At 41.8% G+C, this 16,053-nt stretch overlaps 1 protein-coding gene across 2 annotated transcripts in view; it reads left to right on the top strand.

Annotated features, from left to right (window-relative positions):
• The window catches only part of LOC132384471 (unconventional myosin-Ib-like), a 64,253-nt gene that overhangs the window by 13,896 nt on the left and 34,304 nt on the right, over positions 1-16,053 (top strand). For both annotated transcript variants that reach the window (XM_059955624.1, XM_059955623.1), the window contains exons 7-8: positions 5,768-5,866; positions 8,007-8,110. In XM_059955624.1, the coding sequence (XP_059811607.1) occupies positions 5,768-5,866; positions 8,007-8,110 (203 nt within the window). The remainder of the gene's footprint in view (positions 1-5,767; positions 5,867-8,006; positions 8,111-16,053) is intronic.

Raw genomic sequence — 16,053 nt, 5'->3', positions numbered from 1 at the left:
TGAGGAGATCTTATTGAAATGTTCAAAATCCTGACACACAGTAGATAAACAGACTGGATCGGGAATTTATTTCCCTGGCTGAGGAGTTTAGAACCAGGTGTCCCAAACTTGGGTAGGGAAGGTAAGGTATTTTGAACTCAGTTAGGGTGAAATTTCTTCAGTCAGTGGGTGGTGAGCCTATGGAATTCTCTCCCATAGAAGGCAATGGAGACCACTTTGCTTAATATATTCAAGAAGGAGATAGACACAAGAGCATCAAAGGGTAATGGGAGGTATATGGTATTGAGATATAGAATGCTCTTTTCCTACTCTTGTTTATCTACTGTATGCCCCTTTTCAGATTTGTGAATGGAAGGTCCTGCACTGGGACAAAAGGTACAAAACCCAGCAATGCTAGGGAGGCCTGGTACATGTGCCAGAGTTTTATGGAGGAGCAAGTGATGAGATTCTGAGTTATAGCACTTGGAAGCAGGTGAAATACAGGGAATGCCTTTAAAATATTAACCCAACCAACTCAGACACAATGCACCAATATGAGTTTCAACACTACCAGTTAAAAATGAGATTGGTTATAAGAAGGTAAATTTGAGGGTTACCTGGATGATGATAATCTAGATCACTGTTTAACTAGGTCTGAAAGAGTCAAATTTGTTTACTATTATATGAAACTCTGTGTGAGTTCTATTTTTTACTGGTGTCTTAGTAAAGCATTTTAGATATTGCTTGCACTGAAAGTACATATTGCGCAGCTTACAATTAATGACATTTTAGCAATGCTTTTATAGATTTGTTTGGCAATGTAATACCTAAAAATAGTCCAGAAAAACATCTCACAGGCCATCAACCAGGAGTGGCTAAACTTTTTAAAGTGTTCCATTTTGTTTGAACAATAATATTCACAATGGTTGATGAGCCGAAGAGGAAATAAATGCATGAAAACTGGAACAGAGATTTGTGATATCAACTAGCGGAAGAGATGACTGATGTCAACCAGTCATCTGGGAGCAGTCAACCAGTAATAGGAACCGAGTGTAATGCACCATTAACGGCAATGGACAAGCAAACAGTCGGAAAGCAGTCAATAAGCAGCTGAGAGCAAACTGCAAAGAGGGAAATAGCCAGCAACAGTTGGCAACGAAGAGTCAGCAAATATTAAACATCTGGCAGTAATATTCCGCAAATAGCTGACAGCACATAATCTTCAGACAGGAAGTGCCTGGCAGCGAACTACTGACAGCCAGTAAATACAAAATAACTGGCGGCAAACAGTTAGCAAATATCAAACAACTAACTGCATCGGTCAGCACAATCCTGGCAGAAAATAGTCAGCGAATAAGAAAGCTGGCAACATACAGCTGGCAGAACGCATTCAGCTCGCAGTGCCAATACGCATATAACCAGTAATAGCAAAAAACTGGCAAGCAAATCTGCAAACAGCTGGCAGCGCAGCAAATTGTCAGCAGCGTATGCAGCAGGAAATAAACAGCTGACCGGTAAAGCACAAGCAGCAGACAAATAGAAAATAACTGGCTGTGAAGTGTCAAATTGTTGGCCAAATAGCAAACAGCTGGCAGCAAAGCCAGAAAGGGCCAGCAGCCGGTATCATTTCAGTAAACAGCTGGCAGCAAAGCCAGTGGATGGATGGTAGAGCAGCAAACAGCTGGAAACGAGCAACTGTCAAATATCAAGTGTGGCAACAAAGTCTGCAAACAGTTGGCAGTAGGCTGCTGGTGAACAGCCAACTGTTGGCAGTAATAGTCAGCAAACGGCTATCTGTAAAATGTCTGCAAATAACTAGGAGTGAACAGTAACCCAGTCAACAATTCCATTCCTTCTCCTTAGGGAGTCCCTCTGGGTCAAGGATAATTTGTGTCTACTTCAGATTTACAGTCTCACCAGCCACCTCAGGACTCAAAGTAGGAACTGCAAACTTCAACAGGTGGGACAGTAGATGGCTTGATGTATGGACTTGAAGTTTCCAAAATCATCCAGAACACTGTTGCTCCACTTGGAGTCAGTGGAGATGGTTTTTCAAGGAGGCTTTGAGCACATGCTTGATTTTTTTCCTCTATCCACCTGGTAAATGTTTCGTATGCCAGGGCTTCTGTTTTGGCAGCCTGGTGCTGGGCATAACCTGCCCAGATGGTGGCCTGGACAGGCCATTAACATTGCTTCACCTGTCCTTCCACTGAATGTGGAGGACTTGTGGAGACAGTGTTGGCGATGGGCAACATACAGACAATGAATTGCAAACCATCAACATGACCAAGGCAGCAAATAATAAGATGCAGCAAATATAAGATGCAATATATATCTTTCTGGTTAATGACTTGCACAACAGGGCTTCTGTGATTTGTGGCAGAATCACTGGAGTCTCACAGAAACAAAAACGTACAAACTAAGTAAGATTATCGCAGCGGCAGATAGTGGGAGTTCTGGCAGTACATTTAGCATTTATCAAAAATAGATGTGTTGCAGTGAAGAAGAGCATTTAGTCCATCTTGTCTGTATGAGGTTTCTGTAGAGCAACCCAAAGGCATGCAAGTTATTTTTTCCCCCAGTGGCTCTCCCTGTTCCCCTTTAAAACCCTTATTGCACCTGTTCTCCCTACCCCTTAGTTCAAGGTCATCACTGCATAAAAACAAAAGGCTTTCCCCCACATTATTTATGTAGAAGAGCCTTTGCTGTTGCTCCTGCAAGATGTCTGTAACCTGGTCACAGATTTCTAATTCTGGGTGAACAGTTGCATCATTTCATCCATTCACCCATGAAAGTAAAAGAGTGGCCTTGATAAAACTCCAGTAAAGAGTGGTCAAGCGCTTCAGATAGGAGAATGGCCCTGACTAATCAATTATCTTCTGCTGGATCAAATGCACCAAGTATAAAATTTTATAATGTGATGTTCTTGAGCATCCAAGATGCTCTATATCAAAGGTTGTACTGTCCGAAGAATAGGAAGAAACAGCAACACACACAAAATACAGGCAAAACTCAGCAGGTCAGGCAGCTTCTATGGAAATTAATAAACAGTCAACGTTTTGGGCCGAGACCCTCATCAGAATTGGTCTGTCCTGATGAAGGGTCCTCACAGATGGTATTAAACTTGGCGAGGATGGACTTGTAAGGTAATGCAAACTGAATTGAAGCAGGTACCCAGTAGTGCCAGTCAGAGGCATATAGGTTCAATATAGAAATACCTACTGCTCATTGTGGAATAATTTTGATGGCATGTTGTTTATGTCTGGTGTTGAAGTATCAAAGGGTAAAGAGACCTTGAGCTATACATAAGCTCCACTTAAGTTTCATGAACGAACTCAACACTTCTATGTGGGTTAGAGATCAGTAGCATGATAAATGATGATAACACTTGGGTCGGAGGTCCAAGAATCAATTTAGGTGGATACAATCTTCCTTATCTGCAAATCCAAAACCAATTCCTGTTAATGATTATTGGTGGACTTTGAGAGGTAATCCATGTAAATCAACAACTGCAAATTGGGTTTAGAGCTGTCTATGGCCTTTGATTAAAATGTATTATGAATGCACTATCTCTGATGTGTTTGCTGTTTGAAATATTATCTCATAAAATTGATAGGAGGGACATTCACATCCTTGTTTAGGATTTCTCTCTCCTTAGAACTCTCACTTCTCCTTTGACTGTGTTCCCAAAGGAAAAATCCAGTGTATTTTGCCGTTTGGAAGTATAACCATAGGTTTCCCTAGGGCAATGGAAAGGAATTTTTTAGTTTAGTGACTGTTATCATGTTGGCAGTGAGTCAGTTAGATAGTGATGTTTTTGCTTAGTAAGGGTGTCAAAGGCTAAGGGGGAAAAGGCAGGGTAGAGAGCATTAATAAATCAAACTTGATGGAATGGGGGAGCAGACTCGATGGACCAAATGGCTTACTTTTGCTCCTATGTCTTATGGCCTTATGGTTAATATGTGCACAGCAAATTGTGGAAAGTTTAAATGCAGCCCGTGTTAACTTTGATTGAAGTACTTTCACATTGCCCAGCTTTTTGTAGTGTTTTGCTTTTAAGAAACCCTGGGTAACAATTACTAATTATTCTCTGCAGCCATTAAAGATTCAAGGTCAAAATGATAGACAATAGATAACACAAGGCTGACCAGCATTTAAAAATGGCTATGGTTGCATAGTAATTGGGGGTGGCAATGGAATAGAAAGACTTTCATCTTCCCCAGGGCAACTGGGCTATGTGCCAGTTGCTTTAAAGGACAATCCTGTGATCAATTGTCTGTCATTTTTCCAAAAATAACGTGCAGGTTTTTAACATTGCTTTTGTAAACTGCTAGCCTCCATCAGTATCAAGGTGTTAGAGTAATTAAATTGAGAGACCCTGCCTTTCAAATTCAGATTAGTTTCATTTATTGTCATATACATAGGATGCAATGAAATTCTTTGCTCGTGTGAAGTTCATTGAATAAACAGTGCACATTGTAATAATAAATACAGGGAGTGCAAAACAGCAAAGTATCGTAGTGCAAACTGAAGTAATGCAAAAAGAAATGCTCAGGTAACAATAACAGAAGAGGTCGGATTTAGGGATTGTGAATGTGGCGGCACCACCAGCGAGGGGATGTGAAAGAACGGATTGGTTCAGCAGTCTGGTGACAGTGGGAAAGAAGCTGTTCTTGAGTCTGGTCATCTGGGCTTCTATGCTCCCTTATCTTCCCTTAAAAGGTAAGAGAGAGAGAGAAAAAATGGCCAGTTTTAGGAGTTTGCTGATGTTTCCTGTATTACAATAATGATAACACCTCAGAATACTTCATTGGTGACAAAATCCCCATTTTTGGGATGATCAGTGGTCACAAAAGGTGCAAGAGAAGCACTGGTCTTTTACCTATAGATGCTCTTGTAATAAATGGATAGGAAGTCCTAATCAAGTTGTGTCCAAATCTGCAGTAGTTTTGGTGTTGTCAAATGTTTCATAACCTGAGGAGGAAACCCTACCCTCTCCTCTGTGTATCTGAGCACAGTTCCAGTGGTGCTTGTATCCCAACAGGTGCTCAGAGCAGGTGACGTTCACTGCTGGAATTGGCAGTAGTCACTGAGGCTGGGGTCTGGAGGTATGCTTTCAAGAGTAGAATCTGACTGGAATAGTGCAAGAGCTGTGCATGGGTTCTGTCTGTCACAGGTGAGAATCCGGAAACTACAATCTCCCGTGGCTCAATGGTGATTGGTACATTCTCAAAAGGTTCTACAAGTGGGAAAATGAAGTTCCACTCTCACGCAGTGGAGATTCACATTCCCAGTCTGGATTAAGGCTTTTGTCTTGGCAGAACAGTTGAAATTTTTAGCTCACTGAGCTTGGCATGCAAAGGCTGGACCTGTCTGACGCAGTGCCAGATGAAATGATATCACTATTTTTACACTAGTAATGCACTCGTCTGCTTCATTCATCCATGTTCCCTGTAAAATATTTATTCCAGTAGTGTAACAGGAGGAGTTAAAATATTTAAAGGATGTTTTTTAAAAGTGGTCACCAGTGGACAAGAAAGGAGTTGAGAAGTAACTGAGATCTGTCCTTTAGAAACGTGGGCACTGGATCTTTCGTAAGAGATGAGCTTAAAAGTGCCAAATGCTGCTTCATTTCTACCTCTGATTTAGTGACTTTTATTGTTCTTTAGTGTGTTGCATTTAATTTTGTATACTGTGAATTTAAGCATTTTATCTGAGTGCGAAAGCAGAAGGTGAGTAAAGGCAAACGTGAGCTTTGTTTTGAGCTTTGACGGCTTGGGTGTTTCAGATCTCCTGGAAAAGTCTCGTGTTGTCAAGCGTCTGAAAGGGGAGAGGAATTTCCACATCTTCTACCAGCTGTTGGCAGGGGGGTCACCTGAGATGCTGGGTGAGTGTTACTAATCAGTCTCCTGCCCTCCAAAGCTTTCTCACAACGCACATCCTATTTCGTTGATGGGGCCTCATCTCCTCAACCTTGCCCAAAAGATTCAGGGACAGATTAATATTCTTCCATCCTGGAAATGCTAGCTCAGAGCAGATTCTGGATAGGGTAATCCCAAAGGATGCCCACTTTCCTCCAAGAATCTCATTTACACATCCTGGTGAGCATTGACAGAGAGTCTCTGCTGACAAATCAAATGTGGCCAATAGGGACTGGGCAATAAATGCAATGCCCATATCCCCAGAATGAGGACAAAGTACATAGAAACATGTGCCGAACATGTACTTTCTTTAGAAATTGCCTAGGGTTACCCATAGCCCTCTATTTTTCTAAGCTCCATGTACCTATCCAGGAGTCTCTTAAAAGACCCTATCGTATCCACCTCCACCACTGTTGCCGGCAACCCATTCCACGCACTCTCCACTCTCTGCGTAAAAAAAAACTTACCCCTGACATCTCCTCTGTACCTACTCCCAAGCACCTTAAAACTGTGTCCTCTCATGCTAGCCATTTCAGCCCTGGGGAAAAGCCTCTGACTCTCCACATGATCAATGCCTCTCATCATCTTATACACCTCTATCAGGTCACCTCTCATCCTCTGCCGCTCCAAGGAGAAAAGGCCAAGTTCACTCAACCTATTCTCATAAGGCATGCTCCCCAGTCCAGGCAACATCCTTGTAAATCTCCTCTGCACCCTTTCCATAGTTTCCACATTCTTCCTGTAGTGAGGTGACCAGAATAGTGAGCAACAATATTCCAAGTGGGGCCTGATCAGGGTCCTATACAGCTGTAACATTACCTCTCAGTTCTTAAACTCAATCCCATGATTCATGAAGGCCAATGCACCGTATGCCTTCTTAACCACAGAGTCAACCTGCACAGCTGCTTTGAGCGTCCTATGGACTCGGACCCCAAGATCCCTCTGATCCTCCACACTGCCGAGAGTCTTACCATTAATACTATATTCTGCCATCATATTTGACCTACCAAAATGAACCACCTCACACTTATCTGGGTTGAACTCCATCTGCCACTCCTCAGCTAAGTTTTGTATCCTATCAATGTCCTGCTGTAACCTCTGACAGCCCTCCACACTATCCACAACACCTCCAACCTTTGTGTCATCAGAAAATTTACTAACCCATCCTTACACTTCCCCATCCAGGTCATTTATAAAAATCACGAAGAGTAAGGGTCCCAGAACAGATCCCTGAGGCACACCACTGGTCACCGACCTCCATGCAGAATATGACCCGTCTACAACCACTCTTTGCCTTCTGTGGGCAAGCCAGTTCTGGATCCACAAAGCAATGTCCCCTTGGATCCCATACCTCCTTACTTTCTCAATAAGCCTTGCATGGGATACCTTATCAAATGCCTTGCTGAAATCCATATACACTACATCTACTGCTCTTCCTTCATCAATGTGTTTAGTCACATCCTCAAAAAATTCAGTCAGGCTCATAAGGCACGACCTGCCCTTTACAAAGCCATGCTGACTATTCCTAATCATATTATGCCTTTCCAAATGTTCATAAATCCTGCCTCTCAGGATCTTCTCCATCATCTTACCAACCACTGAAGTAAGACTCACTTTGAGTTACTTCCTCAGTGATCTGTACATACAAAATGGCATGGTGGCTTAGCAGTTGGCGTAACATGATTGCAGTGCCAGTGACCTGGGTTCAGTTCACCATAGTTTGTAAGGAATTTGTACATTCTCTCCATGACTGTGTGGGTTTCCTCTGGGTCCTTTGGTTTCTTCCCACATTCCCAAGACATGCAGGTTAATTATCTGGCACAGGCTTGTTGGTGTGAAAAGGCCTGTTACCATGCTGTATCTTTAAATAAACAAAAATACTGTACCGATCACTGGTTTTGCTGGGAGGCTCCCTTGCCTCTGTAATTGAGATCAGAAACAAACTGTGAAGGGATTTATACATATCACCATCCCTTGTTTTGGCATTACATGTAATGAAGCATGTTAGCGCCAATAAATATAATTTCCTTTTCTTCCACTTCTAAATTTATCAACTCACATAAGCACAATTCTCAGAATAATCATTCACACACCTTTTCTCCACAGAACGACTTAAGGTGCTAAGAGATGGTAATCAGTACGTTTACCTGAACTCGGACAAAACATCACTGACCGGAGTCAACGATGCTGCCAACTTTGATGCAGTTAAAGTAAGTGTGTTGTGTTTAGAAAGGGAATGATAATCCCGAGCAGCATAATTCCCACCAACGATCTAGGAAACTGACTCTAAGATAAAAGTTATTACTTTTAAAACCTTGCAAACATCAAAAGTCTGAAATTGAAGAATGCAAGTACAAGTCTTCCTTTGTAAAATGAGGAGTTGACTAAACAATAATAGCATCCTACCTGCTGGAATCAATTTGATGTGTCTGGGATACTTGGATTGTTAGCAAGGTCTGCACACTGTACTCAAGCAACCTGGACTATATGTAGGTGATCTAGATTATTTGAGGAGTATCCAGATCAAACATTGGATGTGTGGACCATCAGCAAGATGTCCAGCTATGAAATTTGACATCAGACACCTGTTCTTTGCTGAAATCAAAATTCAATCTTTACCCACTGCCCCCACCCTGCCCCCATATAAACACATACTTCTGTCAAGTTATTGCTGCTCGCTTGTTACACTGACATTGAGTGGGCAGATTGATTGATATGTTCCCTGGCCTTTGACATTGACAACCAATTATTCGTTGGATTTTTCTATTTTTTATTTTTTTTAACCAAGGAAGATGATGCAGCCAAAGTCATAATATTTGATAAAGAAGAGGAAGTCAAAAGCATGGCTGAACTTAAGGTAGACAAATGACCTGGTCTAGACTCAATGCATGCTGAGGAAATTCAATGCCATGAATTTCCAGTCATCAACTAATGAGCTGGTGCCAGAGAACAGGAGAAATACAAATATTGTATGTTTGTTTAAAAAGCCTGTAAAGGTAAATCAAGTAATTAAAGTCCAGTCAGTTCAATGTTGCTCAATCTGTTTGAAACAATTGGGCAAAATTATTTTGATAGGAGTGGATCAGTGAAGTCGTTTTAGTTGCTGATGGTTGATGGGGATAGGACAATCATATGGATTTTTGAAAGGCCACAGAATGATTGTCGCCAGAATTGAAGCCTCTGGAATAAATAAGGTAGAAGCAGCATGAATATGAAATGTGCTTTGAGATCAGAGTCAAATACTTTGTGAATGGTCATGTTTTAATTTGGAAAAAAGTATGCATTGCTGTTCCTCAAGCATTGGTACCAAAGTCGCTGCTTTTCTTGCTGCTTATTAATAACTCGGACTTGCATGTACAGGGAACCATTTTTAAATTTGTAGCACAGTATTGTAAAAAGATTATTCGGTCTGGTGGAATGGGCTTACATGTGGCAGATGCAGTTTAATGCAAAGCACTATATGGGTGAGGCATTTGGAAGAAGTTCAAGGAGAGATAATATGAAGTATGTGGTACAAAGTTCAAAGTAAATTTATTATTGAAGTACATATATTTCACCATATACAACCCTAAGATTCATTTTCTTGTGGGCATTCACAATAAATACAAAGAAGTAAAATAGAATCATTGAAAATCGACACCCAACAAAGACAACCAATTGATGTGCAAGACAACAAACTATGCAAATACAAAAATTAAAAAACCCAAAATAATAATAATAAATAAATAAGCAATAAATATCAAGAACATGTGTTGTAGACTCCTTGAAAGTGTGTCCATAGGTTATGGGATCAGTTCAGCTCATCCCATTTCTAAATGAGTTGAGAAACAAGGGATCTCTCTTTGGGGAATACATACACAAATCTTTGCATGTGGCAAGAAACATTCAATAAAATGACCTTTAGAAAGTATACATTATTTTTGTCTTTACAAACAGTGGCAGAGTACAAAAATAGGGAAGTTATATTGAGTTTGTATTAAAAATATTGTGTGGAATTGGACAATTGATCTTGATTCTGCTCAGAAAGAGAGGGTGCAGTGAAAATTGAGTGGAACGATCAAGAGTGAGAAACTTAAGTTAACATTGAGAAGCCAAGGTTGATCTCATTACAGCGGAGAAGAAGAGGGTGATTTGATAGAGCTGTACAAGATCATAAAGGCTCTGGACAGAGTTGGGCGAGGGAGAAGGTCACAAAAGAGATGGACGGATCAAGAACAAAAGTGGGCAATGTCAAGATGATTTACAAAAGAGCTAGGGTGATGTGAGGCAAAACTTTTTGGACAGTGAATTATGGAGTTGACTGCAGTAAAGGGTGGTGGGTACTTTAAAGATGGAATTGAGATATTTGAAGGAGAATAATTTGAAGGACTGTGGGGGGAGAAGTTGAACAGTGGGACAGAAAGATTGTTCTTTCAGAGAGTCAGTGCAGGCTTTATTGGCTGCACATCCTTTCTTCTTTTCTGACAACCCCATGATTCACCCATGGGGACTGTCTGACACCCACGGGGTAATATGGCTTTGGGCATCTGAACATCCTAGAGCTCTGAGGCTAGATAGTTTGGGTTTGTATCCTTTGGATTTCAGAAGATTGAGGGATGATCTTACTGAATCATACAAGATCCTTAAAGGGGCTTGACAGGGCAGATGTGGAGGTATTTCCAGTAGTATGAGAGTTACAAAATGTTGGACTAACCATTTAAAACTGAAGTGTGTAGAAACTTCTTCCATCAGAAGGTGGCAAATCTTCAGAATTTTCCACCATTGAGAGTGGTAGAGGTCAAATCATTGGATATACTTAAGGTAGAGATAGATAAATATTTGAGAGACTAATGAATATGGTGAATTAGCACAGGAGAGGAATTGAGGTCAGCTTAAATCAGCCATGATCATATTGAATGATGGTGTAGGCTTGAGGGGCCGAGAGGCCCCTCATTTTATCTTGTTGTGTTCATCCTCTCCAGTACCGTAAATCAATGACTCTATGGACTCCAAGGGCAAATCTGAGCCAGCTTGGATCCAATCCAAGCATGGTCATGCTGAAAACTTTGATGCTTTAATGCACTTTACTCACAAATATGAGGCAAAGAAAATGTACAAGAGCTTCATGGAATATCTATACAAATGTTTAAATTTATAATAGTCTGACCCTTGACTCATTGCTCATCTCTCATCTGAGTCAGAATGTTATGAGCTCAAATTCCAGTCTATGGACTTGGCTTCTTGCTACCTCAGTTAGGCATAATCAAAGACCCCACCCACCTTGGACATTCTCTCTTCTCCCCCACCCCCTTCCATTTGGGAGAAGACACAAAAACCTGAAAATATGTACTACCAATGCTCAAGGACAGCTTCTGCCTCACTGTTATAAGACTATTGACTGGTTCCCTTGTATGATAAGATGACTCTTGACCTTATGATACTTGCACTTATTGTCTGGCTGCACTGCACTTTCTCTGTAGCTGGTGCACTTTATTCTGCATTCTGTTATTGTTTCACCCTGTACTGCCTCAATATACTGTGTAATGATCTGATCTGTATGGACAGTGTGCAAGACCAACTGTTCACTGTGCATCAGCACACGTGACTAATTCTAATTCCAACCTACTACAGTACTGAGAGAGTGTTGCATTGCCAAATGTGCCATTTTAGCAGTAGATCTGCAAACTATGATCCTGCCTGCCCTCTAAGGCGGGTATATAAGATCCACAGCCACAATCAGAAGTAAGGGGAATTCTCCCTGAACATTGCAAAGAGAGATGATCACATTGCTGCTTATAGAAGTTTTGCTCTGCGCAAATTTGCTACTGTATTTGGCTTAAATAACAGAAAATGCAGAAAAAAATGACATGGCTGGTTATGAAGCACATCCAGCTGTTCCAAGAACATTAAAGGCATGGCTTGATTGCAATTCTTTATATATTTGTGAATGTAAATCCAACTTTACAATATCTTCAATATATGTGAATATATACACAAATCTCCCTTTGTTTTGTAATATGCAGTACATTTGTGAACGTACATACATGTTTTGGATAATTTTAAAAAAACAATAAAAATCAGTGGCCTTGTGCACTATCCGAAATCTGGATTTATCAATTACCACTTGAATCACGGTGCTGATTTTTTTTCTGGTTCTGGGAAGATTTTACAGCAGCATTTGGAATCAGATCCTGTAGATCTTCTTAACACCAGGGTCAAATTCCATTCATTATTACAGATGTGGACATGCGTTAAATCCCTTTTTTTTTTTAGCTGTGTTGTTGCAAAAAAACGTGTTGAATTTTGACCCAGGCACAATGTTGCCTCAACGTCAAGTGTCATCACTCTCACATCACTGTTGGAGTTCAGCAATTCAGTCCGTGTTTGAGATCTGGAGCCAAGTGGTCTTGGTGAAATTAAAGCTTGACGTTGATGATCAGATTATTAGTGCATTATAGTATTGTTGCAGTATGATTGAAAGTAAACTGATTAGGCAGTAGTTAACCAAATTGGACTAGTTCTCTTTTTGTGAACAGGATATACTGGGGCCACTTTCCACGCCGCTGTAGAATGTCAGGGTTGGAACTCTACTGGAACAGCTTAGTTGGACTGGGATGTTCTGCAACACTGGTCCATAGCTCCCTATTCCTTGGTGATTTAAGTGCTTGTCTAGATACTTCATAAATGCTGTGAGAGTCTCTGCCTCCACCACCTCCTCAGGCAGTTTGTTATCGATTCCAACCACCCAAACTACATACCTGTCACCACAGACAACTCTGAGATTTTTTTTCTGCAGGCATACTTAGCAAATCCATAGAACAGTAACTGTAAACATCAGGAACTGTTAACTGTAAACAAACTGTGCAAATGCAGATATAAATAAATAGCAATAACAAGCATGAAATACCAAGATAACAGTCCTTAAATGAGTGTATTTATCCCCTTTTGTTCAAGAGCCTGATGGTTGAGGGATAGTAACTGTTCTTGAACATGGCGGTGCAAGTCCTGAGGCTCTTGTACCTTCTACCTGATGGCAGGAGTGAGAAAAGAGCATAGCCTGGGTGGGGAGGGTTTTTGATGATGGATGCTGCTTTCCTATGGCAATGTTTCATGTAGATGTGCTCAATGGTTGGGAGGGTTTTACCCGTGATGTACTGGGCCAAATCCACTACCTTATGTAGGATTTTCCACTCGAAGACATTGGTGTTCCCATACCAGTCTGTAATGCAGCCAGCCAGCACACTCTCCACCACATATCTACAGAAGTTTACCAAGGTTTTTGATGACATGCCGAATCTCCACAGACTCCTGAGAAAGTAGAGACGCTGTTGTGCTTTCTTCACAATTACATTTATATGATGGGTCCAGGACAGGTCCTTTGAGATAGTGACACCCAGGAATTTAAAGTTACTGACCCTCTCCACCTCTGATCCTCCGATTAGTATTGGCTCATGGACCTCTGGTTTGCCTCTCCTGAAGTCTACAGACAGTTCCTTGGTCTTATTGAGTGAGAGGTTGTTGTTATTACACCACTCAGCCAAGTATTCAGTCTTCCTCCTGTGTGCTGATTTATCATCCCCTTTGATACAACCCACAACAGTGATGTCATCAGCAAACTTGTATGTGGTGTTGGAGCTGTACTTATCCACACAGTCATGGGTGTAAAGCGAGTAGAGCAGGGGGCTAAACACACATCCCTGTGATGCACCTGTGCTAATGGAGATTATGGAAAAGATGCTTTTGCCAATCTGAACTGACTGGGGTCTACAAGTGAGGAAATCCAGGATCCAATTGCACAAGGGGTATTGAAGCCCAAGTCTTGGAGTTTACTGATTAGTTTTGAGGGGACGATGGTATTGAATGTTGAGCTGTAGTCAATGAAGAGCATCCTGATATATGCATCTTCGCTGTCCAGATGTTCCAGGGTTGTGAGGTAGCATCTGATGTGGATCTGTTGCTTTGGTAGGCAGATTGGAGCAGATCTAAGTCACCAATCAGACAGGAGCTGGTATTCTTCAACACCAGCCTCTCAAAACACCTCATCACTGTGGATGTAAGTGCCACTGGGTGATAGTCATTTAGAGAGATTACCACGTTCTTCTTGGGCACTGGTACGATTGAAGCAAGTGGATACCACACACTACTAGAGCGAGAGATTGAAGATATCCGGGAATACACCAGCCAGATGGTCATCACAGGTCTTCAGTACTTGGCCAAGTACTTCGTCCGGACCAGATGCTTTCTTCAGATTCACTCTCTTGAAGGCAGCCTGCACATCACCTTCAGATACTGAGACCAAAGGATCATTTGGATGCATGGGAGTGCATGACGGTTCCTCCCGGTTCTGGTGGTCAAAGTGAGCATAGAAGGCATTGAGCTCATCTGGAAGTGAAGCTATGCTGTCCCCTATGTCACATTATTTAACTTTGTACAAGGTAATAGCATTCAGACCCTGCCACAGTGTCATGCATCACTTGTTGATTCCAGTCTAGTTCGTAATCTCCACTTTGCCAAGAGAAGGCTTTCCAGAGATTATACCTGCACCTCTTGCAGCATTCTTGATCTCCAAACTTGAGTGCCTCTGATCTGGCTCTCAGCAGGTTCCAGATTTCATTGTTCATCCCAGGCTTCTGGTTGGGGAGAACCCTGAATGATTTTGTGGGGCCACACTCATCCACAGCTGTTTTAATAAAATGTGTAACTTGAAGTCTGATGTAGTCATTCAGGTTGTCAGATGAGTTCTTGAACCACAGCCCCTTACACTGACTCAAGGCAATCCTGTAACAGTTCCTCTGCCTCCTGTGACCACCTCTTGGTTGTCTTGATCTCTGGAGCCTTGTTCTTTAGGTTCTGTCTGTATGCAGCTAGCAGGAGTACAGACAAATGATCCGACTTGCCAAAATGGTGTCTCGAGAAGGAACAATAGGAATTCCTTATCGTAGTGTAGCAGTGGTCTAATGTGTTAGGACCTCTGGTGGAACAGGTTACGGGCTGGTGATAATTAGGCAAGTTTTTCTTCAAGCAGGCCTGGTTAAAGTGGCCAACTATAATTTGAAATGTGCGGGATGCTCCTTGTTTACAGACAGCATCGTCCAGTTTTGCGAGTGCTTGTTTATAATTGGCTGGTGGTGGTATGTAAACTGCGGTCAGGATCACGGACGAGAATCCCCGAGGAAAATAGAATGGTCTACATTTAATTGTGAGTTGCTGTAAGTCAGGGGAACAAGAAATTGACATAACGTCTGTGCACTAATGAGAATCGACTAAAAGGCACATGTCGGCACCTCTTTCCTTACCAGAACCCTAGGGTCAATCCATTTTGAAAATAGTAAAATGTGGCTGGATAGCTGCATCCAGTGTGTCCTCTGTTAGCCACGTCTCAGTGCAACAAACAGCTGAGATCTGCCTCTGATACAGCAGCCTTGCCCTGAGATCGTCAGTCTTATTCTCAAGTGACTGTACATTCGCCAACAAGCTGGAAGGCAGAGGAGGCCTGGTCTGAATCCTGGTTCTCCTGCTGCATTTTTGGCCTTGGCTTTGGTGTCAACCCTTAAAGGCGTCATGCTTAACTGCTCCGCATTTACCCTTCGAACGTGAGATCTGAAGATCATTGATGTAATTTTGTAGTCCGTTGTTAAAAGGTAATTTACATGCTGCAGATTGCAGTGAAAGTAGTTGAAAAGGAGTATATTTAAGAGGAAAACTGGTACAAGTTCCTGCAGCCCGCAGAGAGTCACTGATGTACACCAGTGCCATCTCGATATCAGTGATAAAATTCTTCCCCGGATCCCTTCTATCCTTCTTATTCCTTACCCTAAACCTAATCCCTGTAGCTTTGGATAACTCTACTATCTGCTCAGGCATATTCTACTTAGCATGATTGTCATTGAGTGTGTCCACAGTGTGCAGATGCAAGGACTGTTCAGGGGTCACCTGTCAATACTATGATTCTGGACAATGCCTCTGCTGTTTGATGAGGACAAGGTCAAATAAATTTACCCTTTGTGTTTGTTCATTCACTACATAATACAGACTGAATCTGGTAGGCAAGTCCTTCAGGACTTGGCCTGCTCGTGCTTTCAAGCCTCGATGATGGCCTCCATCCAGAGTTCATTCTGTGCCCGTGCTAGCTCTCCCAATTTGAGTACTAGTCATTGGGTATTAGTGAGGAGGA

This window comes from Hypanus sabinus, chromosome X1, assembly GCF_030144855.1.
Source record: "Hypanus sabinus isolate sHypSab1 chromosome X1, sHypSab1.hap1, whole genome shotgun sequence".
NCBI lineage: Eukaryota > Metazoa > Chordata > Chondrichthyes > Myliobatiformes > Dasyatidae > Hypanus > Hypanus sabinus.
This window is presented reverse-complemented; position numbering and strand designations above follow the sequence as displayed.